This window comes from Sporothrix schenckii (assembly GCF_000961545.1).
Source record: "Sporothrix schenckii 1099-18 chromosome Unknown Cont48, whole genome shotgun sequence".
Lineage (NCBI taxonomy): Eukaryota > Fungi > Ascomycota > Sordariomycetes > Ophiostomatales > Ophiostomataceae > Sporothrix > Sporothrix schenckii.
The window spans coordinates 1,617,796-1,645,593 of record NW_015971149.1 but is presented as its reverse complement, the minus strand read 5'-3'; the positions used below and the strand labels follow the sequence as shown (position 1 = coordinate 1,645,593).

General features: G+C 55.0%; 8 protein-coding genes across 8 annotated transcripts; 4 read left to right on the top strand and 4 right to left on the bottom strand.

Moving 5' to 3' along the window:
* Positions 1–8: 8 nt before the first annotated feature.
* Positions 9–1,353, bottom strand: SPSK_00806 (uncharacterized protein; the record flags this gene model as incomplete). Its single annotated transcript, XM_016727753.1, has 5 exons — positions 9–528; positions 584–653; positions 743–792; positions 869–1,115; positions 1,179–1,353. The coding sequence occupies 5 exons, from the start codon at positions 1,351–1,353 to the stop codon at positions 9–11; spliced, it is 1,062 nt and encodes a 353-aa protein (XP_016584367.1).
* Positions 1,354–2,111: 758 nt separating this feature from the next.
* Positions 2,112–2,885, top strand: SPSK_00884 (uncharacterized protein; the record flags this gene model as incomplete). The annotated part of the gene is made up of 3 exons (XM_016727830.1): positions 2,112–2,184; positions 2,252–2,382; positions 2,496–2,885. The coding sequence occupies 3 exons, from the start codon at positions 2,112–2,114 to the stop codon at positions 2,883–2,885; spliced, it is 594 nt and encodes a 197-aa protein (XP_016584366.1).
* Positions 2,886–3,458: 573 nt separating this feature from the next.
* On the top strand, positions 3,459–4,808 carry SPSK_00805 (uncharacterized protein; the record flags this gene model as incomplete). Its single annotated transcript, XM_016727752.1, has 5 exons — positions 3,459–3,499; positions 3,537–3,614; positions 3,665–3,737; positions 3,784–4,234; positions 4,294–4,808. 5 exons carry the CDS (start codon positions 3,459–3,461, stop codon positions 4,806–4,808), a joined length of 1,158 nt encoding a protein of 385 aa, XP_016584365.1.
* Positions 4,809–11,433: 6,625 nt separating this feature from the next.
* SPSK_10338 (transcription factor) lies at positions 11,434–13,040 on the top strand (the record flags this gene model as incomplete). The annotated part of the gene is made up of 3 exons (XM_016736797.1): positions 11,434–11,547; positions 11,640–12,050; positions 12,147–13,040. 3 exons carry the CDS (start codon positions 11,434–11,436, stop codon positions 13,038–13,040), a joined length of 1,419 nt encoding a protein of 472 aa, XP_016584364.1.
* Positions 13,041–14,712: 1,672 nt separating this feature from the next.
* Positions 14,713–15,456, bottom strand: SPSK_00889 (golgi family apparatus membrane protein tvp23; the record flags this gene model as incomplete). Its single annotated transcript, XM_016727834.1, has 3 exons — positions 14,713–15,168; positions 15,216–15,283; positions 15,354–15,456. The coding sequence occupies 3 exons, from the start codon at positions 15,454–15,456 to the stop codon at positions 14,713–14,715; spliced, it is 627 nt and encodes a 208-aa protein (XP_016584363.1).
* Positions 15,457–16,384: 928 nt separating this feature from the next.
* On the top strand, positions 16,385–17,469 carry SPSK_00841 (citrate lyase subunit beta-like protein; the record flags this gene model as incomplete). The annotated part of the gene is made up of 2 exons (XM_016727787.1): positions 16,385–16,421; positions 16,493–17,469. 2 exons carry the CDS (start codon positions 16,385–16,387, stop codon positions 17,467–17,469), a joined length of 1,014 nt encoding a protein of 337 aa, XP_016584362.1.
* A 471-nt stretch (positions 17,470–17,940) lies between these two features.
* SPSK_00761 (uncharacterized protein) lies at positions 17,941–19,636 on the bottom strand (the record flags this gene model as incomplete). Its single annotated transcript, XM_016727709.1, has 2 exons — positions 17,941–19,052; positions 19,144–19,636. The coding sequence occupies 2 exons, from the start codon at positions 19,634–19,636 to the stop codon at positions 17,941–17,943; spliced, it is 1,605 nt and encodes a 534-aa protein (XP_016584361.1).
* A 2,955-nt stretch (positions 19,637–22,591) lies between these two features.
* Positions 22,592–26,842, bottom strand: SPSK_00664 (uncharacterized protein; the record flags this gene model as incomplete). Its single annotated transcript, XM_016727614.1, has 1 exon — positions 22,592–26,842. One exon carries the CDS (start codon positions 26,840–26,842, stop codon positions 22,592–22,594), a length of 4,251 nt encoding a protein of 1,416 aa, XP_016584360.1.
* Positions 26,843–27,798: the final 956 nt, after the last annotated feature.

Genomic DNA, 27,798 nt, shown 5'->3' with positions numbered 1-27,798 from the left:
TGTTGCCGTTACTGAGCAGAAGCGTTCGACGTCGCTTCGGCTTGGGCTTCGACTTCGGCTTCAGAAGCAGCCTTGACCAAGGCCCGCACGCGGTTCGACAGGTCTGTGACGTGCTCGTCGCCGCTCTCCGGGCTCAGCTCATCGAGTGCCGTCTCCAGGCCCCACAAGTAGTCCCGGTTCGGCCCACTCGGCCCCGTCGACCGGTAAATGTGCTCCGCTAGCGCCTGAACGTCTTGCGGACCGGTAAACTGCGGATTCTCGGGCGTGCCAATGTATGCCATGGTGCGAAACGCGGCAGTGCCCTTGGACGCAGGGTAAAACGGCGTGTAGTGAACGGTGTAGCCGTTGATCTCGCGAATGTCGAGATACTCGCGCACCTCGGCGGCATGTGCGGCGTCGATGCGGTAGGCGACGCCCCAGACTTTGTCGGAGGCGCAGTCGTGGTGATCCGTCAGTTTCTCCCAAAAGGAGCGCTCAATGAGCGTGGCCACGCGACCGGGTGCCTCGGGGGTGCCACGGTGGTCTTCACTATGTGCGGGGGGCAAAAACGCGTACGTCAATATTTGTGTCTGCGCATCTCAACGACAACGCATCTTTGCCAGCCCTTGGTCCTGTTCCCGTCGACGAGGAGAAGATTGAAATGCTCACCTTGCCTAGTACAAATGTTAGCAGCTGTTCAACTCGGTAGAGGTTACGACGGCGTGTAAAGGAAAAGCGAGATTGCGAGACTGTCGTAACATACCTGCCAAAATCGGCGCACATAACCGGTCACCCATCCTGGTACTCTGCGGTCTACTCCGATCCAGGGTCAGCATCAGTACATCGTCCAAGAGAGCGTGGTCTTTGAGAAACTGTGTCGAGATCGTACCGAAATGTGGTGGCGGCTTCCAGATGAGGCTCCTGTTGAAGACATTGTTGGTTAATGAGCTGAAGTCGGCGCTGACATTCGAGGAATGTGTACGCAGGAGGCAAGTCAGGCGACGCGGGACGGAACTTGGGAAACGAAGGAGATGATTGGAGGGAGAAGTTTTCGGGGAGAAATGGGGATGTGTCCATCCCAGCCAAGTCCGCCAGGGCCTTTGTGCTTTGTGGTGTGTGTGCTGTGACTGCCGTAACTGCGACACAACAAGCGACGTAGGATTAGGGGTGCATGAATTGGCAACAGACAAGCCTCATACGAGGCAGACAAAGCAAACGAGGTCCCCTCAAGGAGAGTACGACAACGCAATACGTTACATACGCATAACCAAATATCCAAAACTCGCCTTCGACGACCGCGGAAGCTGTCAGAGCTGCGTCGAGTGTGCCTTCCGGAACGCCATTCGGCTGTGGTGGCAGCTCGCTTCCAGTCATGGCCGGTCGAGAGCAAGAAGGATGAGGGACGGGGGCTAAGATAAGCAACCTGATGTGCCGTGTCTTGGTGTCTTTTTATACACCGGGGTAGTTCATGCGGATGCGATCGAAGTTTGGTTCAGGGGACGTTGATCAACCGGACGGTCGTCGGAGATGGTTTGCTGGAGAGAACTGTACCGATACATGCAGCAGTATGAAAATGGACGGGATATGTCGAGAGAAGCGTTCGTGGGTTATATATAGAATGAAATGTACGAGAGAGCTTGATTGTTGATATGTGAGCAATGCTGAGAAATTGGTCGGTTAGCAGCCATTGGGGGATGCGATGGCGAGCTTATGGGCCGCCCAGCCACGGCACGATCGCTCTTTCTTTTTTGGCCTGTATTTAGCGCATGACTCTTTCTCACGCTTCTGACCGTGATACGGCCAAAATAGGGGAACAGAAGGAGCGACTGACGGACAAAAGATGAAGACAAGTCATGAAAGACATAAGGGAGGCCAGACATAGAAAGAGCGATGTGACAGTCGATCACTGTCTTATGCAACATCACGGACCTCTAACGGTAAGGTACCGATGCTATCTTACAGGGCTGCCGGCCAATATCATCAGACCAGCGCGGTGAGACGGACACAGGGACGTCCGTCTACGGATATACCGCGGGGCGCCTTTCGCAATCTTCCGGAGCGGCTCTCCGTTGTCAAGGAGGACGGACGAAAAAGCTGTCGTGAACGACCTCGTCTACCTTACCTTGCCCACCATGCGCCATATTAGTGGGCATCGAGGACGAGGCAAGGAGGTCAAGGCTACGCAACTGTACACAGTGCACGCAAGTGATTAAATGCAAAATGAGCAAGAGCGACTGACAGCATCGCTTGGTGCCTCTTGCCTGTTGTTCAGTCTTGACCAAATCCATCGGGCAAGAACGAACGGCTTCTCTTCGCGGGCAGGAGCGCGAGGCAGCAAGATTCCAAAGCCCAAACACATTTGCTCGTCAGCTGAACCCTGTAGCACGAGGCACTGCCCTTCTCGTAAGTATTGATTTTGCTCTTTCGGCCGCAGCCTGCGCGCCACAAGTTTTTGGGTTATCTGTGCCAGGGCCTTTCCCATCGCCCCTCGTGATTACTTCGTACTCCTGCATCAGTCGTCATCGCAAATGGAGCTGCCAAGGCACTTGCGAGGCAAGAGTCCTTCCCTGCTATTCCTCTTCGTTCGTAAAAAGTCCATCGCGCCTACCCTGCGAAGCCTGACCCGTTCCCACCCACTTCAGCCCAAGTATGGAAACTGCGAGGAGTGCTGGGGAGGCTCAAAATATCACTCCGTCGCTCCTGCAGCTGCGTTTGGCTTTCCCCACATCACCCCTCCATTTTGCTGGGCTTCTTTGGCTTTCTTGGCCAAGCACGTTGTAGACAGTCAGACAGTAAAGGAAGGAACTATTGGCATCGAAAGGGGGAAGGACCAAACTGCCTTGGCCATATCGAACCTTGTTCTTATTTTTGCGACTTTCACTCTTCTTAACTTCCACATCGTTTGAAAGGCACAGTTTGTCATAATCAAGCTGCATGTGGCTGTTCTTTCTCCGTCATATCCGCCCGACTATCTCATCTCTAATACAATAACGTCACCAAGCTGTCCACACGCCAGTCGCACAGCGATTTGGCTGCAGACAACCTCTCGAGAACCAAAACACAAATCCACGCCGCAACGAGCTTCCGGTGACCCCTGCGCCCCGCATCCTAGATCACCTCCTCGGCACTCGACAGTACGAACAACGACACGATCTTTGTCATACAGAGTCCTTTCCATCTTCCGCCAGGCCAGCGGCGCAGTACTCTGCACACTGATCTGAAACGTGCGAACTACCCCCTCAGAGAGCAGGGTTCCCTACAGCGCCATACCCCTCGAAACTTGGGGCATCGTTCCGTGCACCGAACTCCGTTCGAAAATCTAGCTGCCCGAACGCTTCTTTGCGACATCTACCTCCCACCTCGACTCTTTCGAGGGAAACACTAGAGGACACGCCAAGGCTCACCATTCAGCATTTTCGAGCGCCGCCAGCCGACGATACTGATACAAGCATCGAGCAAGCTCCTCACGTTTGCCTCCAATGGCCTACCATAACCCCAACAATCCGGACGCGCTCCCGTGGTAAGTCTATCTTCTCTTTTCGCCCCCTCTTTCTTAGTGGCTGCGCTGTCCTGCGCTCGTCGAGCAAGAGGGATTCGCTGTATACCGGCACGAAGAGCGTCCCCGATCTCGAAAGGTTCGCATACTGACGACGATCTCCCCGACAGGTTTGCCGAGCCCGAAAAGGCGAGTTCCCTCCCGTCGACATAGTCATGTCTGTCTTGTGCGCCGCGATGTGCCCGCAGTCTACGGCCCCCACGTAGCTGTCACAGAGAAGCAGTCACTAACATGAACCAAACATACAGAAAGGGGGCGACAAAGTCAACACCAACCAGCAGCCGCCACCTCAACAGCAAAACTACCGGCCGCAACCGCAGCCCCAATATCACCAGCCGCAGCAACCTCAGTACCACCAGCCACAACAGCAGCAGCAGCAGCAGGCACCGCCGAGGCGGCAGCCCGAGCCTTCATATCGTCAAGATGCACGGCCGCACTCGCCGATGGGGCCCCCGCGTGATGGATACAACAGTGGCGGCGGTGGCGGCGGTCCGGGTCGCGTAGGCTTGCCTAGCGGACCACGTGCCGGTGCCAACATGCAGCCACCACCACGGTCGCCCGTCCCGCCGCGGTCGCCCGTCCCGCCAGCGAGAATATCGCCCGCTCCTCAGAGCCCGCAGTCGCGCGTCATGTTCCAAGGTGACGAGGAGCTGACGACGGACCAGCTGCGGACCATTTTCGAAGGACTGGATACGCATCGTGAGTCTCCAATGTGTCCTTGTATTGCAGTACTTAGCATCCAACTACTAACAGTGTAGGCGTCGGCTACATTACCGAGAAGCAGCTCGCGGAGAACCTCGTCAACAGCGACCGCACCAAGTTCGACACCTACACGGTCAACATGATGGTCCGCATGTTCGACAGCGACCGCAGCGGCGACCTCAACTTCCAAGAGTTTGTCGGCCTGTGGCAGTTTCTGGACCGCTGGCGCACCATCTTCAACCGGTTCGACACCGACCGCAGCGGCAACATTTCCATGGACGAGTTCAAGAACACGTTGGTGTCCTTCCAGTACCGCTTGTCGGACGGCTTCATTGAGTTTCTGTTCAAAAACTACGACCGCGAGAACCGCGGCGTCATCACGTTCGATCTGTTCATGCAGTCGTGCATCACGCTCAAGCGCATGACCGACACATTCAAAAAGTACGACGACGACCGCGACGGCTACATCACCATCAACTTTGAGGACTTTGTGTCCGAGTTCTTGCGGCAGATGCGGCGTGTCATGATTGTCGACGACGGCAAGAACCAACCGCCGCCGGGGGCCTACTAGGCCGGTGCTCCGGGGGGGCAGCTCTCTCTGTGCAACGTCTGCTGTTCAGCATCTCCTTCTTAGAACGAAGGTACCCTCCCTCCACGCCCTGGGTCTTTTGAGTAGACATTTTTTATCTTTTTATTATGCAATGGTACTTGGTTATATTTTTTTTTCTGGTTTACTGTTTGTTGCATTCGTTTTAGTTGTCTCCGGTGTCGAAAAAGACCATACACAAGCAAATTCAAATTTATTGTATCAACGTGACGACAACAAGGCGTGGGCGGGCATGATGGCTATTAAGGGAAGTCCTATCAACGCTCTGATCATCTGTATTTGATAGGCCCTACGACTACTGTGAGAAAGCTACACGAGAATAGAAAGAGCACCTGGTTTTGAATGATGATTGCTGTGAGCGATACGACGAAGAACATTTCGTTAGACGCTCCGTCACGATGCATTCCTTTTTGTCAGCTCTCGAGAGCTTACTTAGGATCGTCGTGGTGCTCCGTCAATGCTTCCCCCTATTTAGGAAAATGAGTGCTGCATGGGCCGGATTCACTCAGCTTGTCCTGCATCGATCATGAACATATCACCAAATGCACGAAAGGGAGCTTCCTCGGCTTCTTCAGCTCCCTCAGCTACATCAGGTACATTAGCTGAGCTCTGGGACTTTATTTTCTTTGTTCTGGCACCTAGACTCCATCGTGTCAAGACGATCGTGGGGACTTCCATTACGGCCAATCAAAAGTTCTGAATTTAGCCGGGCATTATTCACACCCCCTTCAAAATACCAGCTTTTTCCTGCGTCCCACGGGAGCTTGGGGACAGCTCTCTTTATTTTGTGGGTGCCCCTTCAAACGGCAATTTAAATGGAGACCTCGAGCTTTTATTGAGGCGGTGAAGATGTTTCACGAGCTTCTCCTCCTGTTGCAGCACGGCCTTGCTCACTCGTGTCAACGGCCAGTGTATGCGAAGCATCGTCATTGTGCTTCATTGTTCAGCCTTGTGGATGGGGTACTGCAGGTAGCCAAAAGAAGGGTTAGTAGAAAGACAAAAACGAGGAATAAGCAAAAAGGAAAAAGTGTGGCATGGACAGAGACCCCGGATACCGGGAATGAAGAAAAGTGAAAGAAAAAAAGCCCCAAAAAAGGGCGATAGCAAGGGTTCGTCGCCACAAACATCGCAGGACGGCAAAAAAAGGCAGAGGCGAATGGGCAAAAATGAGCTCGGTCAACGAAAGCTTTCACCAGGAGATTTTGACTGGGAGGCAACAAACGCTGCCGTCCTGGTCTTGGGTAAAAGTAAAAAAAAAAAAAAAAAAAAAAAAAAACGAAAAACAGATGGACAAAAAAAGAGGGGCCCGCCGCCTGAATAGCGACGGTTTGAACAAAGAAGAATAAAAGTTCTCAGGGAAACGGCGTAACCGCCGAAACAAGCGAAACGATTGCCCATGGCAGTTACCGCTTCCGTCTTCTTTCTCTCTTGTCGTTCAAAGAATGTATTGCCCCAAAAAGGGAAAATCAATCGGCCACTCATTTTAGGAAAGGCACCTCACATCTCAGACCCGGTAGCTCGGAGGCGAGTGGCAATAGAGCACGCGGTTCGGGCAATCCACCAAAACGTGCACTGCACATAAAAGACCAAGGGGCAGATGTACTGTTGTACCTCTGTAGCTTTCAGTGAATATAGGACGGTTGGTATGCCGCGATAAACGCTGGTTTCTGAACGGCCAACCAAAGCTCGTGGCCGAACGGTCGAACAGGAGTGGTGTTCCAGGCTCATGAAGACACTTCTCTACGAGCAACTTTCAAAGAGCTCCCAGGCCTTCTATCTGAATCGGCCAAGATTTGTAGCTGCAGGGGGCAATTTTGGTGGGCCGTGGAGAGAAAACAACGAAGCTCGACTCCGAGCGAGAGTAAGTGACTGCCACAAAGAGAATGGCGGTGTCTGCGGTGACAGTCCCAGCAGGTAGTTTCGCTGCCGTTGGCGGCGCCGGTGGTTACTGGGGTCTTGACGTGACAAAGTCTTGCAGAATTGGCAGAAAGCGAAGCTTCAAGCTCCGGCATCGCGAGACACAAAGAGAAAGGGAGTGGGTAATCTTTATGTCGTGCAGTGGCACTTGTAACATAGATGCAGTCATTGGCCGGAGCGACTTCCTTCCATTGTAGCTCAGAGCAGAAGGAAGTATCCAAACAGCAGGTGCGGGGCCATATTGACGCTTGCTTGAAGCATGTGAGGCAATGCGGAAGTCTCCATTCGGTAACAGTAAAACTTCCCTTTTGAGATAGGTCTCGAGACGAAGGGGACCCACTGCCGGTCTCGTCTGCCTCGACCATTAATTACCTGCCACCCGTCAGTTAACTATTCCCGCAGATTTTGGTACCCTTTCCCTTGTCATCTTTTCTTTTTCGCTACCTCAGTTTGTAAGTCATCGTTAAAGGCTCTTTTTTGTCTCCCCACCTGGGATTTGAATTTTTTTTGTTCTATAGCCTTGGGCCCCGCCCATGAAGTTGCTGGAGAAGAACTAAAACAAAACGGTGGAGCGCCACCGAGAGTCTGGTCGTTTCTTTCCTTTTTTTTTTCTGTTTCGCCTGTCTGTTTTTTTTTTCTTCTTTAATTTTCGCCTAGAAGGCTGCCGCGTACACATATATATTTGCAGGGTCCAAGGTAACGTACATTCCAGGTGAAGAATTCACGAGGCCAGGTTCAAAGGCAAGAGGGGGCGAGACACCATTCGTCGCTATTCAAAGACAAAGTTTTAAAGACCAACGCGCAACCGACCGATCGATTGATTGCGCCTCCCGCGGCCTGCCGCCGATTGGGATTCCACAGCTCATGGAAATGGACAATTGAAAGGGGTCTCGGAATCTGTTCCTGGTCTACCAATCTGACCTTGTTGGCTGACCATTTGTTGCCACCAAAGTAACAAGCAAGTACGACGTACTCCGAGCTTGTAGCTCCTTTTCTCTCGGAGCGCACTTGGACGCCTTACTCGCTGGCCACAAACGGCAAACAAAGAGTCATAAGCTCTAGTAAATACCTGCTTGTGACTTGCCCGTTACAGGGGGTGAGCAAGACACATCTGACTCGCCTCTGAAATGCTTCTGTAGCAGGCGAGCTTGAGCTATTCTTCAGTAGATGGCCAATCAGATAGCATTTCCCGCTACCCAACTCCTGGCTCCGACGTCTTCGGTTTCCCCACTTGGGGTGTTCTTTCTGTCGCTTTTTCCAACGTCGCAGGAGCGAAGAGCGAGACTTTTTTTATTTATATAAAAAAAAAAGCTGACTCCCTGGGTACCGGTGGCCAAAAGCGACAGACCCCCTCCCCCTCTAGGTCCCCTTGTCCCCAAACTTCTATCGGCTATCTTTCGAGAAATTGAGACGCTGAAAACTGCACACCTTTACATCTCGAATCTGACGACCAAAGAAGCAAAACTGTGAAAAGTGACCATGATGGAGAGCTAGCTCAGGGCCTATTGCCACGCCTTGTCGTGAGCTCGGCTATGTGCCGGAAAGAGGAAGGAATCAACCGTTCAGCTTTTGCCTTCTTGCAGACGGAGAAGCCCGACCGCATCTTTGCTCGAGAGCACAGGCTCGACATGGCCACTTCACAGCTCTTTCCTTGCCTCGACCTACCCCCTGCACTATTTTGTCTCGTACACACCCCCTCCCACTCAGCCACCCGCACACCCCTGGCAAGCCCTGACGACATCAAAAGCTCCCCTTGTTCCTGCTATCCGTCTTCCACTACGGAGTACACTGTCGTGTCCCTCTCTGTATTTCTGCACCTCTTCTCGCTGCCCTCCCTTCGTTCATGACTCTGTTCCCGTCTGGACGCAGGCACGGCATCACTGATCTCCATCCCTTCTCCATTCTGTAGGTCTACTATGCACGACGTATTATTTCACTCCCGTGTTCTCTCCATCGTCCGTGTGAAAGCTGCCGCTTGTTGGCCGCCAAACCTGCTCTGTGCTCTGTGGTAAACCCCCTCGCCTTCCTTGCAGATTGCTTTGCATTAAGTCTCTTTTATTAGCCAAACGGCAGACCCATGCAGTCGTAACGTTCTCGTGCATTATTTGGCTGGCCCCTTCCCTTTCTGTTCCCTCCCATCATCGCTCCCCTCTTCGTCCCGCTCTGTGCACCAGTTTAATCCCACCCCCCCTCCCCGCCCCCTCTCTCGAGAATCACCCACATCCATTACAAAAGCGGAACGGCGGCCTTTTGGCCTTCAGTGGATTGACTGGGCATTGCGGGAGGGCATTGATTGGGGGAAGCTGGATTGGACGTTGGCTGCTCCGATAGAGAGAGGGACCTGCTAAGATACAACGAGGCCAGCAAGAGCTGGGACGCAGAGAAAGGCGGCAGGTGACAGCTCTACGGCGCGTTCTGCGGGTTCGAGTCGCAGCTTCCTTGCTGCGAGCTACGACTTTGGCGGGCATGGGCTCCATTTGTTCAGTTCCTTTCGCAGTAACAGAGAAGCTCCGTATTACCATGTGCATTTGCACCAGTAGAAACACGTCCCCTCCTCGCTCACAGCTTGGTTGCGCCCACCGCCTTTCGCTGAGCCGCTGAGCCATGCCACCGCCAAACCGCTAACTCGACCGACCGACCTTGTGACTTGGCCTAGCTCTTTCATGCCCTCCGTTCCTTCCCTCCTCGAGCCACCTCCGGCGCTCTTTTCTATCTCGGTCGTAGCTTTTCCTCGTCTGTGCTTTTGCCCCTGGTCTTTCTCTTATTGTCTCGCTTTCGTTGGCCGCTTCCCTCTTTTCTCTACTTGCCCGCGCGCTCTCGCCTTCCTCCCTTCTTATTTCCACACTTCCGTCTTTCCCATTCGAGCCTCGTCCTTTTGTGCCAACTTTGCTCATAAGCTTCTTTGTACACAGCCCATTTGCTCTTTCCTAGTGCTCTTCATTCGCTGTTCTCTACTTTTTACCGGGTCCCGCCTGCTTGATTATCTATTATCGTTGCTTTCGGCCTCTCCACACCCCATTGCTCATTGCTCCTTCTCTTTTGGCCGTCCCATAGTAGATACTTACAAACTGATGTTGCTCTTTCCTTACTACGACTGATCTGCTTAATGCTCCGTAACTTCTCTTCGAATCCTCTGCCCACACGTTTTCTCTTCTTCCTTTCTTCCACCTACAACCTCGTTGTTACGCCCTTTCTTTCTACGAATTGCTTCACGCTACCCGACGTCCATCTTTCTCCAGTCACCGTACGCCGGACAGCTATTATCTCTAGGATTTCCCCTCACCATCTCCTTCTCAGCTCTTTCATGGCTCTGCATCTCCTCATCCCTCGCACAACGCCTTACAAACCTGCATAACGCTACGTCTGCAAAGCTCTTTCAGCACATTCCAACAATTCAAAACATCTTCGACACGTTTCCTCTTATTCGGGCTGCCTTTCCTGGCCGAGACGGCCAACCCCGAAGCACAACTTGACCTTGACTCAACTCAATCTTCGACCGCACCGTTTTTTGTTTCTGTTCCCAGCCCGCTTTCCCAGTTGAGCCACTTGCCGCCCGCGCTCTCCGAAACGCTGTTTGTTACAACCCCAGAAGCTTAAAAAGGAAAAAGGCCCAGCTTGCAACCGGCGATCGAGCTCCTTGTTCTTCTTTTTTAGTTGTTTCCGGGAACTCTGTTGACAGCAAGCAACGCAATCCAGGAGCTTGGAGCTACCGCCCATTGCTCATCCCCCGTCGCTCTCCCTTTCCTCCCTGTTACGCCCGTCACGAAACACCGCCACTTTCGACGGCTTGGGACCAAGACTATTTGACTAAACAAGACCACCAAGCACCAAATAGAGAACGGGAACCGAAATCCGCGGCATGAACACATGCCACCCAATGCATATAGCTCGTACACACATAGCTTGTTCTCCTTTTGACCTTTGCTCGTCGCCTCTTTTCTTTCCTTCTTTTTCAACCTTCAAACCGCATTTCACCAAATTCATTTCACGGCCGCCATCTTCCGTCGACTAAATGCGCCAGCAACATACAGCTACTTGAACTCCTCCAGCTTGCCTTTCGCCGACCACTTACGAATCCACCACTACCTCAGTTCGTCAGCTGCTTATCCTTTTGCGTCGCTGTTGCCCGCTCATCCTAAATCACCATCGGTGCTGCTCACACCACCACCATTATCGCAGGCGATACTTGACGCTTTTTTTCGCGCAATCGCTGGGACCTTACAAGCATCCCTTTTTGTTTTTCTTTTTCAGTGCCACTATTTCCCCAACCGCCGCTTCGTGACGTTTACCACGAATCGACCGTTATTTAACAACGACGTTGAAGCTTGTGGATATAACTTATACGGACAACAACCGCCACTATCGTCACCGCCTTCTCCTCTCGTCTTATCGGAAAGTTACTCTCACAAGCAAGTAGCAGCAACACCACCTACAAGCTCGTCCCGCTGTTGGTGCCCGCAATTCATTCATTCAATCATTACGAACGCCATAAGCGATACAACAGCTTTTGTTCTCTCAATCGTTTCCCATACGCCGACGGAGCTGCAAGCTTTCTAGAATTCTAGAAAAAGCTTAGATTTTACGACGTGCGGTCAATTTAATCAATTGTCCCTGAACTTTGACATAAAAAGACTCAATTTCCCCAGAGTCGTCATTGCATGGTGGGGTCAAGATGCCACCCAGATCCTCTCTCACTTCTTCTTTTTCTATCACCGACTCGAACAACGAAGTCGTCTGCCCCTTGAAGAATCAAGATGGCTCAAGTTGTCGCAAGCGATGCATTGGCGTAAGTCTTTCCAATTTCTTTTCGTCGCTTTGTTTTTGTAGGTATTTCCGTCGCTTTCATGAGCTCTTTCTAATTTTATTTTCTCATTGAAGGAAAAGAGATATCGCTCCATGCAGGAGCATATCCGTCGCGCGCATCCCGAACATTACATCTCAAAGCTTCCGGCTACCGAAGAAAGCTTTCTGCTCATGATCAACACACCACCGAGCGAACGCCTGCCGAGTCAACAGAATGCGGGGCCCGCTCATCGCGGCATGTCCGGCAGTAGTCCCGGAAACTTCAATCCCGGCTTGAATGGCCCGCCAATCCACAACTCCATGGGCCATGGGACCATCCACCAGAACCAGAACAAACCGTACCTGCACGACATCAAGCATGGCGCCCCGGGCATCCCAAGAAGTACCGACGAATTCGTTGCCGGGTCTGCGCTGCCGGCCGCAAGTGCGGCCGCAGCTCTCGCGCAACTTCACAACCACAAACTTGATCGCGATTGGGACGAAGGGGTAAGTTTGTCAATGGGAGATGTAAGCCGTCTACCTTTTCTTTTGTCTGCAATGACCGCCTTCTGCATCGAGATTGGTACGCTAACACAGCTTCAGGGGTGGACGTCCGACACAGAAAAAGGCCGCTTGTCGCACTCGTCTATCGAGCTTCCCCCGATACATATGGCCAACCCTGACATCACCAGCGAGCCCTTTCCCGGTATGAACATGAATCGGCAGCGTGAGCTTCTGCCCTCCATTCTGTCCGGTTCGCCGCCCGGTCGCTCGTCGACACTTCCTCCGCTGCAACGTCCCTTGGGACCCTCGCGGCCAAGGAAGCAGTCCATCACCAAGCGGACGCGCGAGACCCACCATAAGAAGCAAAGGTCTCGGGGCTCCGCATCAGACTGGCTGCGTCGTATTCAGAATGAGTCGGCCGTCGATAGGCTACGCCCCGGTGGACCTCTGAAGGCAATGTCGGCTGAGCCATCTGATTTTGGGAAGCGGTGGGAAGACCTGATCGATGCTGCGGCTTCCGCAACCGAGGACATTGACGACGAGCGTACTCCCGTGCCGCAGTCGCCGATTTCCATCCACCGCGCCTCCTTGCCGCCTTTCCCACATCAGGCGTTCCAGCACCACCAGCAGGCCCAGGGTGGCTATCAAGCATCACCGCTGCAACAGGCACTGACACCGCCGTCATACGCGCAAGAGATGCCCGAGCCATTCCCCTCTGTTGAGAGCAATGAAAGTGGCGATGTTTTCAACATGGAATCCCGTGGCCTGTCCGACTCATCTCCCAGCTACTCTTCGCAGAACCCGCAGATCTACTGTGCGGCGTGTGGCAACATCTCCCAGCTCCGGGAATCGTATGCGTGTACCGAATGCATATGTGGTCTCTGCCAGGCCTGTGTCGAGGTCTTGATGGGAGAGCAAGGCGCCAGCAGGAAATGCCCGCGCTGTCACACAATCGGCGGCCGCTTCAAACCTTTCCAGCTGGATATCCGGTGATCCTCAGTCGTTCTTTTTGGATTGTTTCTTCCACCATTCTTTTCACCCCCCCCTCTTTTCCTTGACATCATTTCGTACGTTGCCTTCTTTTTTCAGTTTTTGGTATCACGGCATCTGCTTTTCATGCTTTTTATGATTATACTTGCCTGCCACCCCGTATTGGCACAGTATACCGGCGCATCTGCACACACTTGGGGACATCCTCTGGGAAGGTTGATTTTCCACCTATTTGGTCATTTACAAAGAGGCATTTGTTGTTTCCACGGGCTTTACAGTTCAAAAGACGCTACCGGGATACAATGCACAGCATCTTTATCAGGCGGCGGTCTACATCGATTACGGGGTTGTTTGCTTTTGACTTTCTTGGTATTTTGACTTTTACTTTTCTTTCGGATTCGACATCCTTGTTTGTCCTCGCTTCTGGATATGCTTCACTTCTTTTCATCCACGTACCTTCTGGTGGTAGATGCATGCAGACATTGGCTGCTTCTCCTTGGACGTTCTAGATGACCCTCTTTTTATCATCCCTTCCCCCACGGCGTTACTATATCGGCTACGACATTTGAAAGGCGGACAAACTACACCTAGATGACGGCGATATTCATCGGGACCTACCACGATCGTTACCCACACCGGCACACACACGCGCTGTTATGATTTTTGATGATTTTTCTTTGCGAGACGGGCCACAAGAACGGTATAACACAGGAGTTTATGAGACCGAAAGCCATCGTTGTTTTGATTATGATGGCTCTATTAATTTGGTCGGCAAGAGGGTCCCTTTTTTTTCTGATTTTCATTTTTCATGGTATGTCTTTATTTGCTTTTTCTTGATTATGGCTAACAGCTTGGGTCGGTGAGCAAGCCTCCACCAAAGACTTTCGCTATTCTTTGTTCTATGTTTTATGTTTTTATGTTACACTTGACCTCGTTCTGGGTATTTAGGGAATTCGAGGGAGCGAAGAAAGTCTGCAGCTGTCCTCCTCCGTCGTACATATCTTTTATCGGCCCATTTTATGCGCGTCGTTTGTCTCGCAAGGGCTTACATAGTTTCGTTCTGCCGCAACGCTCCGTTCTGCAAGTAGTACTCTCTTGTTTTCTTTATGTTACCACAAAGTATGCATTACACTATCTTCAGTCTACAACGAGATATGTGAAATCTACGTACTGTGAAGAAACCATACAGTCGTGAAAACCATAAACAATGGCAGATTCAAGCTGAAATTACATACCCCGTTCCATATTATATTGTACAGCCACAGGCTATTCTCTAGTTGACGAAATAAAATTGTTTCTTTGCCCACATGAAACGATGTCCCCAGAAAACATAAAGAGGTCAAACCCGACATCCAAGACCCAGTTTGCTGTGCCGGACCGAAGTGCTGATATCAGAAAAAAAAACAAAAATAGTAAAGACGCCTTGAAATCAGTGGTAGTTAACAGGTTTTTGTTTGTGTCGTGTTTACGATGTGCGTCGGAGGGTATGTTCCGTCCCTTTCGCGTATCGAGGGTATGTATGGTCGTGGCCAGTCGAGGCAGCACCTTGACCACGACAAGACGGATTGTCCTTGAAACGATCGAGGCCGTTGGTCTTGTTTTTCTCCTCTCCCTGTCTCCCCTTTCTTTTGATTCGTTGTGTCGTCATATGCCCAACCGTCACCTCCCCACAAGTCTACCGCCCAAAGAAGCGACTCGCCATGCCGCTCGCAATCGACCCGGCCAGGTTCGTTGACGAAAACGCCGACCCGGCCAGGTTGGAGGCTTGGCTGAACTTGTCGCACCGCGAAAACGCCAGGGCGTTGGTCACGGTCAGCGCCAGCGCAATCGCCAGCAGCGGCAGCCACAGCACGCTGAAGCGGAAGAGGGCAAAGACGGCGAGCGCGGTCCACGACAGGGGCTGCGCGTAAATGGCCAGCCAGAAGAAGCGGCTGTCGGTGGCGTTGGGGACGCGGTTGGACGCCGGGTCGCTGCTCTCAAAGACCCACTTGGAGTCGCCGGTCTCGGGGTTGACCTCGTTCCACCAACGCAGGCCGACGAGGCGGCGGCCGGCAATGTTTTTGAGGTAGTAGAAGTCGGCGGCGAGGAGGAGGACGGTGATGATGAAAACGAGGACCCTGCAGAGAGGCGGCTGGGGTTAGTTTTTCATTGGCAACAAGGAACACGGTCCACACACACAAAAGGAGACGGAGGCACGCACTTATTCCCTGTAAAAAGCAAGCCAAAGAGGTAGACGAGCAAGCTCCCTGGAGATGCCAGTATTGTTAGCAGCGGAAGCTATGGGCAAGCATGGACCAGGTCGTTATGCCAACGCACCAATGCGGAAGGCGAGGAAGGTGAGCAGCGTGATGGGGTGCGAGCTCAGGCGCCAGTGCAGCGCGCCCGGCTGCGGTGGCGCTTGCTGCTGGGGAGCGTCCATGTCGATGGTGCGGTCGGCGTGTGCCGTGTGTGTGGATGGACAAGGAGAGCCGGGTGCTGCTCGCGGGTGAAGCTGAGAGACAGAAACGAATATAGACGAATATCGCGAATCGGTATGCCAAAGTATGTTGGCGTCGAAGAAATCTGGGAGGTCGCCGAGTCGCAGTGTACTCGAACTGAGGGCTTATCTTGTCGTCGTACGCGATGGCGATTCGCTGTCGGTGGCGTCGTCGGTGTTGTTGCCGTCAAGGCGCTGTCGCTAAATGGAAGGTTGTCGTGTCGTTTTTGTTCCGCATTTGGAGAAAAGGAGACAGACACGATACGATAAGGGCGATGCATACGTGTAGCTCGTCCCCACTTTTCCTTATGAGAGGTGCCTGTTGCTTCTAGAGGAAGGCGGTGATAAATGGCAGAAATGAAGCTGACGTTTATAACGCCGTCTGTCATTCAACGAGTAACTCAAAGTAATAAACGTAGGTGCAGCGAATAGTTTCCAGTATTATGAAACTGTTACGAGGCATTCCCATCGTATTTAACATAGACAATGCAGAACTATAAAGGGCTGACTGGATTTGGTTGGAAATTATCACTTTTATGAGCAGCACGCCATCACGTGAACTATTCTTATTAGTAGAAAATGTAGTATGCTCGCTAGACGCTGAGGCAACTTACAGCGACCTCTCCACTGGCGTATCCTTGCAGGTCCACTATGTAACTGTCGCCGAACTGCGGGGAGTGAGTACAGAAAAGCATATCGGCTATCAAGAAGCCGATATAAACTCGCCGTATGTCATTGAAGAACTGCGGAGCAACCGCATCTGTGTTTCATTTTCGTTCCCGTATTTGACTCGGTGATTTTTCTAGAGAGTCTGTCTCGAAGCAACACTCATTTGATTTAATTCAGCCTAGCCGGCCACTCGATATTCAAAATGGCGGCTCCCGTCCTGCGACGGTCTCTTCTTTATGGTAAGGTGTTGTCATTGTTGTCGCGTTATAAACCGGCTATGTACGAGCCCGTTTACTCACCTTGGTTGCAGTCCCCGCATCGTCACCCAAGATGCTGGCCAAGTCCCTCACGCTCGCCTCGGACAACATCACCTACGACCTCGAAGACGCTGTCACCGAGACGGCCAAGCCCGCCGCCCGTGCCGCGCTCCGGGACCATTTAGAGGCACTGGCCCAGTCCAAGATCAAGACGCCGGCCAACACGGAGATTGCGGTGCGCATCAATGCCGTGTCGACCCAGCACGCGCTCGCCGACCTGACGGAGCTCGGCCCGCTGGCGCTCTCGGCCGTCGGCGCCATTGTGGTGCCCAAGACCAACGCGCCGTCCGACCTGGCGTTTGTCTCGGACGTTGTCAACCATATCCGGCGAAACCGGGGCGATGCGCCGCGCGCCACGGCGGCCGGCCCCAAACTGATTGCCCTGATCGAGTCGGCCCGCGCCATTATGGACCTGCGCGACATCTGCGCGGCCGGCACCGCCCCCACCGCGGGCCTCTCCCTGGACGGCCTCATTTTTGCTGCCGAGGACTTTGCCCTGGACCTGTCTCTGACGCGGTCGCCGTCGCTGTCCGAGTTCTTGTATGCGCGCAGTGCAGTGGTGACGGCGGCGCGGGCGTTTGGCCTCAACTCGGCGCTGGACCTCGTGTGCACGAGTTTCCGGGGCGACCAGGGCCTGGCGACACTGGCGGAGGAGTGCCGGGATGGACGAGGGCGGGGATTCACAGGCAAGCAGTGCATCCACCCAACGCAGGTGAGCGTGGTGCAGCAGGTGTGGGGGCGCATGTACGACGAGGCGGACCGGATGGAGCTGGCGTGGGCGGTGCGGGTGCTGATTGCAGAGGACAAGTCGGCGGCGAGCGGGCGGGGTGCTTTTACGCTGGACGGGGCGATGATTGATGCGCCGGTGGTGGGCAAGGCGCGGCGGCTGTTGGACCAGGCTGAGCGGTCGGGCGCCGGCGAGTTCATCCAGTCATTGCGTGAGAAGCACAAGGATCAGGAGCCGGAGTAGATGGGTCACTCTTGAACTGGTGTGTTCATGTATATATTGTTCTGCTTTCCAAAAGCCATGCTTCAAAAACAAATAAATGCATTCAGTCAAGTTCATTTTTATGGCGATCCATGAATCTGATTTTGCCACAGATCATTCCGCGTATCCAAAATGTTCAAAATGAAAAAGCACGACCAATATAACAAAATGCTTGCGCTGCTCTACCCAAAGAACAGTGAACGAGGGTGTATCTTGATAAACAAAACGAAAACGAAGAAGCTTGAACAAACCACCCGCAGTAAGAATATAGAAGTATCAATAGATGAATGCCAACGCCAAGAAAGCCTCAGTTGAGCTTGTGGGGTTAATCTGACGTTTGAAGGTGAAAGGATGAAAATAACAAATAATAGATGGCTGTTTCATTAAAATAAGCGTCAAAAGATTCTTCGCCTCATGCAAAACGATGTCTTCCCGTCTTCCATTTTTTTTTCTTTACCGGCTTGACGCAGCCGCCCGGTTGCGAATAGCGTTCTCGATATCCGCGTCGAGCTCGCGTTCTTCTGCCTCGAGGCGGGCTACATCTTCGGGCGTCATGTGGTCTTCAATCAGAGCTGCCACTTGGCCACGCAACGCAGGTTGAGCAGCCGTTGCGGAGCTTGTGCCTGCACCTGCACCCGCCCCTGCACCGACTGGCGCGACCGGCGTTACTGGTTGTGCAGACGCAGCCACAGGAGACACGGCTGGCGTGGCGTTTTGCGCTGCCCGTACGGTCGGTGATGCTGCAGCGGACGCGCCTGCGGACGACGACGTTGGGACAGGCCGGGTGGGAATGATCTGCGGTGTGCTGTTGTCGTCGTCGGTATACGGGCTGTGCGGGCTGTTGGGTGTATCGGGCCCAGCAAAGCGGCCAGCCGCGCCAGCTGCTCCAACACCAGCAGCACCGACCACGACTGCGTCCTTCTCCATCAGGTTGACAGCCGTGCCCGAGCCCATACCGTCGTGCATCGTGGTGGGATGCATATTGGGGCCAGGGCCGCCGAGATCCGGGCCAGGACCAGCGCCGCGGTAAGGCTCGACGGAGCCGGAGAGAAGAGCCGAGTTGTACGCCTGGTTGGCTGCGCGGTTGCGGTTACGGCTGTGGCGGCGCAGGAAGAAGAAGACGAGGGCGGCAATAATGGCAATGGCAGCGACAGCGCCCACAACAATACCGGCAATGGCACCCTTGCTTATGCCGGAGCTGGTGCTAGTGCTGCCACCGCCGAGAGTGGGTCCGCTCATTGAGCCATTGCCATCCGTGGCCGTAGGTTGGGATGTTGCGGAGGTAGCCGTCTTGGCAACGGCTGCTGTCTGCGAGCCTCCAATGCGCGACTCGACAAAGATGGGGTTCGTGTTGGTGTAGTAGGGCAGGACAGTGCTGATGATGGCCGTGGAGCTGACATAAGTAAATGTGCGGCTGAAGGACGAACCTTCGACGCCTCCCTCCTGGGTCCAAGTGATTTCGAAAAACAAAGGGGACCCATCAAGATGGTTGTCAAAAAGCGTGCCCGAGTCGACAAGCGTGACCGTACCCGTCTGGGTTCCGGTGCCGGTGGGTTGGACACTCACTGTTTTGTTAGAGCTTTTTGCATATAGAAAAAAAGAAAAGAAAAAAAACAAAGGCGAAAGAGAGAGGGAGAGGAAGAGTGGGAAACCTACACGTAATGACAACAGTCTCCCCACCAATGCCTTGACCCTCGGCTCCGTTAGGGGATGCCGTGGCGACGGTGGTGCCTTTCACAGTATCCCGCAGCTTGGCGCCGGTCACATTGTAGGCAGTCGAGGCCACAGTGAAGGAAAACGATTTGCTGGGCTGGGCGCTGTTGGCAATAAAGACGGCGTCGTCGGGCTGTGAGGGATCGTAGTCGTAAAAGTCGCCGGGGGTGAATACGATGACGGAGTTTGCGGGAGTGCCGCCGGAACCAGAACCGCCGGAACCAGAACCGCCAGAACCAGAACCGCCGTTGCCGCCCGAAAACCCGGTACCGCCGTTGCCGTCAGGTGCAGCGGTGGTTGCTGCTGCCGGATGGGCATCAAAAACGCCAGAGGTTGACGTCGTAGCGGCGGCCGCGGTGGCAGCGAAGCCGAGTGCAGCGGTGATGGCCGTGGACAGGGAGATGTCGCCGAAGAGCCGGCTGCGGACAGACCGCATGATGGGCGAGGGTTTCGTAGGACGAGGGACGAGGGACGCGGGGTCAAGGATGTCGATGTTGTCGAGTATCACGGAGAGCCGCCAAAAGAAGAACAAACTCAGCGGAGGGAGAGGAGAGAGGCAAGAGAAGAAAACAATCAGCGGAAAGAGTGCAATGACGCTGGCACTCTGCTCAATGTTTTTGTTTGCCCAGCTCTCCAGTCGACAAGGCTGCAGGGAGAGGCGAACAAAACAAAAGACGGCCGCAAAAGGAGAGGAGACGAACGAAGCCAAAAAGAGCCTCAATGTTGGTGAGAAGCAGGAAAAGGCAGCAGAAACGAAAACGGCCAGGGCAAAAAGCAGCCTGGGGGAAGGAACGAAGCAGACCAGACAGAGAACAACAGGGGCAAAGACAGAAGGAGCCACTGAAGGATCGGGCACAATAGAAGGAACGAGGTGAGAACAGCGCAAACAAAGCCAAACAAAACCAAACAGAGAAAGACACAGGGGCAGAAAGCCAGAAAGAAGGCAAGGAAGGGAAAGGATTGCGAGCTGCAGAGTGGGTCGACGCCAGATCAAGACGGTAAGGCTGCGCGCAAGGGTTCCTTTTTCTCGACGGAGGTATTTCTCTTTGCTCGGTTTCCTCGTTTTTCGGCTCTGGACTGACTGGGGCTTTGGCTTTGGCTGGGGGCTGGCCTTGGTTGGAAGGAACGGGGATGGGGGGGGACCAGGGTACGTCAAAAGAGGAAAGAGTGGAAGGGAAGCCGCAGTGTAAGTAATACGTCGTACTTCGTACAGTCAGAAAGTGCTGTGCAACGATGGGGGCAGAGCAAGTGTGGCGCCGGTCGTTCTTTCTGAATTAAGATGCAGCTGAGAAAATAAACAGTCCGCCTCCTTTCCCGTTTGGGGGCCCAACGAAGGCCACGATGGACGCGGTTCTGTTCCTTCCCGAAACTACGACAAGACAGGACACGACACGGTGTATGTTGTAAATTACAAGGAAAGAGCAAAGGACGAGCCTATCGACCGTCTAGAAGGGGGTTTTGACAGCGCCAAGACAAAGAACATCGAACACGGATGAAAGCAGTGCAAAGTTGACAACGACAAAAGGGGAGAAGAACAAAGGCGAAGAACGCGACACAGCCAACTCCAAAGCCTCCAACTCCAGCGCGGTCAGCCCTGCGGTCCAGAGTTGCAATAAGCTTCAAGCCGTTGGCAAATAGGGGGTGTGTGACGGTGGGGCGCGGCCGCACGTTTCTTGGTCGTTTTTCAGTGACAAAAAGAGGAGACCAGCAGACAAGCGGACAGAGGACAGAAAGGAAAGCTGCAACTGGACCTCTGGACCAACCGGAAACGAATGGGTCGGTCTCCTTGTTGAGGCTAGTTTCTTTGGTTGGACACGGCCTTGCGCCTCGACAAAGGTCGACCCCAAAGACGGCAAGCATGCTGGCCGTCTGCGGCGATCCAAAGGCGGAGTGGAAAGGGATGTGGTGAAGTCTGAGCGGTCTTTGTTGCCTTTTGTTTTGCAAAACGATACATTCCTGCTGGGACGATGGTGCGCAATCCGGGACGGAATTGTATTGCAGAGAGAGACGGAGGCGGCGAACCGGTGGGCCACCGTAAGTTAGCCGCATCTCAATTTAAAGTGCGAAATAGCGGCGAAGCCAAGACTTCATGTATTGGTTGACCCTGAAAAAACGCCTGGCCTAGGGGTCTTAGTATCGGACACTAGCCGTAAGGCTTGCCGGGCGAAGAGGCAAAGCCCACCTGGGAACATGAAAGGCTCGACTGGATCATAATAATAGCGCACTGTAACGGTTGTTGGGGTGCGTATGGGCAGTAATATCTTACGATGGCAGAGGCATTACGAAATACGTCGTATTTGTGTGGCTGCTACTCACTGTCGTACTGTTGTTTTCTGCAGGACTTTTTTGTATGCAGCCATTTGTCCAATACAGTCAAAGATGACAAAGTGCGGAGCAGTTACGCCGTACAAAAAATGGGAGAAATATTAGGTGTGCTGTATAGCGAGGCGCAGTGCAGTGCGGCTGTCTCAAGGTCGGTTGAGTCGAGTCGAGTCCAAGTCGACAGATGCACAGCAGAGATGGTGGAGAGCAAAGATGGAAACATATCAGCGCCTACTTCGTAGCTGCACTGTTGGCGGGTATTTCATGCCGATGACAGACAACCTGTCGACCACTTTCTTGACAATTTTTGATATCTCAAGGCGGCTCTCCTTTTACACGTCGACGTCTATTTGTGATCCTGCCTGACACTTATCACCACTTATCCCGCCTTGCCCATTGTTCTCCCTTGCTGGCAACGTACGATTTCTGTCCTTGTGGTTCTCTGGCTCGAGACTCACTTGGTGCGACCAGCGTGGCTCAAGTGTCTTGTTGTCGTCGTGGCTGAGACGACGGTGAGATCTCCCAGAACCTGCTTTGGCCGACCAGGGTGCTGCCACCTGTCAGCGCTGTAACGCGTACAACGAATGTATTGATATGTCGTTCATATGTACCATTTGGTATACATTATACGGAGAGGTACACACTGAGGACCAACGGGGTAAGACCGCTAGACAAAATATCCCATAAATACTCCATATTCTCTTCACCACTGGAGCTATCGTTTGGTGAGACACTGGAGATACCTGTCAGAAAGCTGACGACCGAATTTACTCGACGTGATAAAGAGGAAGTCGTACTATAAATACGTCTATTGACCCACGGTGAGCGAGCATGCGTCTGTAAAGAGCCCTAAGCCCGCGTAATTGTCTCCACGAATACTATTCTCCACAACTGACACCAGCCTCTCTTTTGACCCTCTGTACCATACTTGGCCCTTTCATTTGTGAACTTGGGAAGGGTATGATATTATATGTATAATGCGTGTCTGGTCTGTATGACGAATAGAAATATGTAGTAGTGGCGCATAAAACAAACGCAAAATTACACCCGGTTAAAAATATCACTCCTGCTATGCAAATGTCATGGAAATCTCCTGCTCCTTGCCAAAATCGTCGTCGTCGTCGTCGGCACCCTGACTCCACGGATCCGTCAGAGTGATGGCCGGCACCGATGGCGACGTCACGGCAACCGCAGCGGCCGCTGCAGCGCCAGCGGCCGCACCAACGGCAAGCCCACTCGACGACGGCCCGGCGGCCCTGGCCGGTGGTGACGGCGTGTTCTTGTACGCTGGGTCCTTGGGCGGTGGTGGTGGCGGCGGGCCGGCTGGTGAGAACGGCGTCGGTGGTGTGAGAGGCGATGCCGAGGCGCCCGTCGTGCCCGTGCCACCCGTGGCACTCGCCGACCGCGGCGGTGCCGGCTCGTCGTCGTAGGCATAGTCGAACGTCATGGAGATGCCGTCGTTGCCGTGGTCCACAACGTGCGGGGACACAGCCCCGGTCCGACTATACGGGTTGTACGAGCTGTACGAGGGCGACGCCGCCGCCGCTTCGTCGCGTGGCGGCAGCGACATTTGCCGGCCCAGCGCCGTCGGCGTCCGCTCGTCTGAGTGGCGGTACTCGGCCGAGGTCGGCGTCGTGGACGAGCGGCGCGACGAGGACGACGACTCGCGGACATCGTGCGAGGCGCGGTAGGCGACCGCCGTGTCCGTAACACGGCGGTTGTTGCTTTGCAAGTGAGGCGCGTTCTTGGCGAGCCCCTTGGGCGTCGTGGCAGGCGCTGGTGGCGTGAGCGCAGGGCTCGGCGCCGGCGAGTAGTCGAGCTTCATGGGCGGCAGAGTCGACTCGAGCTCACGCACCTGCAGCTGCTCCAACTGCAGATCCACGTCGCCGCCGTTGTGCTCTTTGGCCAGCTCGGCCCGGATCGCGTCCACGTCAAACAGAATGCCGTGGTTGTTGCCCTCGGCGTCCTCGGTCCGGCCGCCCACGGCCGCCAGGGAGGCCGCCGCACCCGCACCGGCGCCCGTGGCGCGCTGCTTGGCCAGGTCCTCGTAAATCTCCCACTCTTGTTTCTCGCCCTTCTTCTTGCGGCTAAAGAAACTGAACGCGCCGCCCTTCTTGGAGGCTTTGCCCTCCTTTTCGAGCTCCTTGCGCGCCTCCTCGATCTCGTTGATCAGCTCGCGCTGCCGCTCGCCGTGGTTTTCCGGGTCCGGATCTTCAATCTCCGTAAACTCGTCGCTCTCCACAAGCCAGCCGCACTCGCGCAGCAGCCGCGGCATCGCCGTGCGGTAGTCCATGTGGCCCACCACAAACTCGGTCACGTCCATGTTCTCCATGCCCGGGATGTTCTCGACCGCGTTCAGGCCGCCCACGCGCCGGATGCCGCCGTTGGTCAGGCGGAACAGGTACCCCAGGATCCAGTCGTTGCGGTTGTAGCCATTGACAAGGCGGCCCGCCACGACCGAGCGGGCGCGCATGTACTCGTCCCGCTTGACGACCACGGGCGAGCCGAACATGAAGACGTTCTGCACCAGGCCGTAGGCGCCCTTGCGCGCCAGCTCCTGCAGACACGAAAAGATGACGCGCGAGCCCAGCGAGTAGCCCACGAGCGTGATCGGCCGCGTACCCAGGTTGCGGTCGATCAGCGAGTCGGCCAGAATCAGGCCGGCCATGGTGGCACGGTCCAGCGACACGGCCCAGGGGTTGTCGATGAGGTACGACAGCTTGGTCAAGACCACAGGCAGCTGCAGCGCGGCCATCAGCGACACGAGAATGGTGCTGCCGAGCAGCTGCTGCAGGCCTTGCGTCAGGGCCTCGGTGGCCAAAATGTTGATCGTGTCACCCATGCTGGTCAGCATCTCGGGCTCCCACAGCACCGAGTAAATGTCGCCCATGACCGGGTCAATGGTGCTGTACGGCAGCCGCACGTCGTCGACTTTTCCCGTCATCCAGCCGGACACCGTCACAATCAGGTTGACCCGCTTGTTGTTGTGCAGCGGCCGGTACTCAAACGTCTTGACGGCGCCCGTGCGCCGGTTCGCAGCGCGCACGCCAATGACACTGCCGGACGCGGCCGCGGATGACGTGATGATAGCAGCACCGCCAGCGCCAGCCAGGAAGCTGCTCGTGCCGGTGACACCGATCGTGGTGAAGCCAGCCGCCAGACCGGCGCCGATGACGGGCGCCAGCAGGCCGGCCGACAGGCCAATGACCAGACCGCCACCGACCGTGGCGAGGCCCATCATGACGTAGCGACGGCGGAGCGCCAGCTTACGGCGCTCTTCCATGTGGTCCTTTTCGTCCCAGTTTTCCTTTTCGGCCTGCTGCTGCATCTCCAGCGCCTCGGTGACCTTGCGCTCAAATTTGCAGATGTCGATCCAGGGGATCTCGATGCTCTCCCCGACGCGCTCCAGCAGCACGCGCGACCGTGCATCGTAAATCGAGTCGGCAATCAGCACGAGGAACAGATCGCACAGAACGGTCCACCGCAGGTCAATGTCAATCTTGGCCGTTGTCGGCAGCTGTGAAGGTGTGCGCACATCGGGCAGCGCCTCGCCCTCAATCTCCTTGTAGGGCGGCGGCGGCTCGGCGGCCTCTTCGTCGTCGTGCTCGTCGTCGTTGTTGCTGTCCTCGCTGGCACCGTCCTGCGCTTCTTTGGCCTTTGCACTAGGCTCGGAGGGAGCTGCGTCTTCGTTGACCTCTTCGACAATGCGAGGCGAAGGGATTGGCGCAGGACCCTGGGGCGTGTGCGGCGACCGGGGCGGCACGGGCGCGTCAGAAGTGGCACCCTCCTTGTGAGCCATGGGGTTCTTGACGCGCGCATTGGCCATCAGCGCTGGCGTCAAGTCTTTGGGTTGCACGCCGTGCTCGCTGAGCTGCTCAATCATGACCTGCTCCGCCAGAGAAATGTCCATGTGCGCATACAGGCGGATCATCATCTTTTGGGACCACATGCGCATCGACTCGACCGCAACGGACAGCTCTTTGCGGATGCGCTTCGACGTCGTAGGTGCAGCATCCTCGAGCTCTTTGATCATGTTGTACAGGTGCAGGCGCGTGATGCCCACGTAGGCAATGCGCTGGCCCTCGGTCAGCAGGTCTTTGGTGGCCTCCATCTGCGCCACCGTGTCGCGCTGCTCCTCCTCGTCCTCCATCATGCTGGTACCCGCGCCCGTCTTGAAGAGGTAATTCGTATTATCGTCCATGCTGGTGGCGCTCTCGGCGTCGTCGTCGACCAGCACGCGCGTGTAGCCCTTGCCGGCACCGCCGAGCCCAGAGTATCCATAGCTGTCAGCCTCGGTCTCGACGTGCTCCTTGGCAATCAGGCGGTTGTCGTCGTCGTACATATCGTAGGGCGCAAAAGCCGGCATGGTTTGCCAGCCCTCGTCTTCCTCTTCCTTCTCTTCGGTCTTTTCCGTCGTGAGCTTCTGGTGGGAGAACTCGGACATGGTGTTGCCAGCGCTGCTGGCAATGCTAGTTTCGCGCGCATGGACTGCCGCAAAGTTGCTGCTACCCTGCGAAGGCTTCGGTTGGGGTTGACTGTCGGTGCTGGCGTGGGGCACCACCTCGGTGTCGACGTTGTCGTTGGCCTTGGGTGGTCTCGGCGTCCGCGGTTCTTCTTCGATGGTGTCAGTCGTATTCGTAGTGGTATTCGTATACCCATCAGCCGCCGTACCCCGCTCGGCTGTGGCCTTGTTGGCGCCGTCGACGGGGCTCTCGACGCCAATGCGCAGCGACCATCGCCGCCGTGAGCCGCTCGACGCCCGTGAGCTTGCGCGGCTGTGGTCATTGGGTGTGCCGTCTGCGTCGGACCGACTCGTGCTCCGCCTCCGGAAGCTCCAGGCGCGTTGTCGTGGCTTCTCTTCCTCGGGCTCCGGCGTGTTGTATTGGATAGCCTCGGCCTTGCGGATGGGCAGGCCAAAGTCGTCAAAGTCGCCAGTCGCGGCGGCGGCCGTCGTGGCAGGCGTTGTGGTATTCGGCTGCACTGCCGGTTTGGCAGCCTTCGGCTCCTTGAGGGATCGTGACCGCGACCGAGATGGTGTAGACCGATTCTCGGCGGCACGCTGCTTCTTCAGGACCTTTTCGAGCTTTTGGGCTGGGGACTCGTCGCGGGAAACAGGCCGTTCCTTGTGCGGAGGTTGGTCGAGGCTCGTTGTGGAGCTGGCGGCCCTCGCGGCGATCTCGGCCCCATTGGCTTCGTCCAATTTTGGTTTGGTAGGGGAAGGTAGACTCGATTCGGCCGGCTCGTTCGGGGTGGCTGACGTCGGCGGCACCTCTGTGACCTCGCGGCTGTCACCGGCGGCCGGGTCGTCTCCCGCCGCCATTGTCGTTTTGTCTTCTTCTTTTTCTATCCTCTATTGCAAGGTAGAGTTCGCGCCGTTTTCTCCGTACACCGCCTTGGGGCCGGCCTTGGAGAGGAGGTGTGTATGTCAATGTCGAAGGAGGCGGGCGGCAGGCGGTGCAGGGATGGGAAGAAAGGGAGGGGAAACGGTGAGAGAGGAGAGCGCGTGTTCGTCTTATGCGTGCAAAGTCAAACGTGACCAGCCTGTCGTTCGTCCCGCCAAAGGATGGCCAAGCATGCTCTGGGTCGGGAGAAGGGATGGCAACGCTGCACGCCGCGGGTCTGAAAGAAAACAAAGAATCAAGACAGCAGTGTCGTTGTTGGTTTGCGCCCGCAGAGAAAGGGACGAGGATGTCACGGGATGGCGCACGCAAGCAGCTCGGGGCAAGACAGGAGACTCAGGCACCAGCAAATAGACACGGGAGAGGGAGAGTGCGTCAAACTGCTGGCGGATTTTGTTTCGTCAGTGGGCTTGGCCCGGTCGGAGCTTGGACTGCGATCGAGCCGTGATGTCAAGGTGGTGGTGGCAGAAAAAAAGGGTAGTCGTGCGTCGTAGCCGTCAAGGGGTCGCAGAAGAAAGGGGTTTCGAAAGGTGGGAACGTTTCGCCCCACACTAAACGGGCAAGAGTGGGAGTGGAGGGCAGGTGTCAAAGAACAGAAACAGGAAGGAGGCACGTTTCAAAATTGCCAATATCTCCCCCGGGAAACAGAAGGGGCGATCAATGATGTCCGTATACAGAGAAAGAACGATGGGAATACTTTCAAGTGGCACTTTGCACTTGCCTTGAGTAAAGCTATCTCTACATCGCTCCTTCGGTGTACATTTCTCAACAGGTAGTTCTTGCGCTGAGTCGACGTCGTGAACAAAGGAGAAATGGGGCACACAAATGCGCTAAAGCAATGGGGCGGTCGCTATCAATTAGCGACTAACACGGTAAT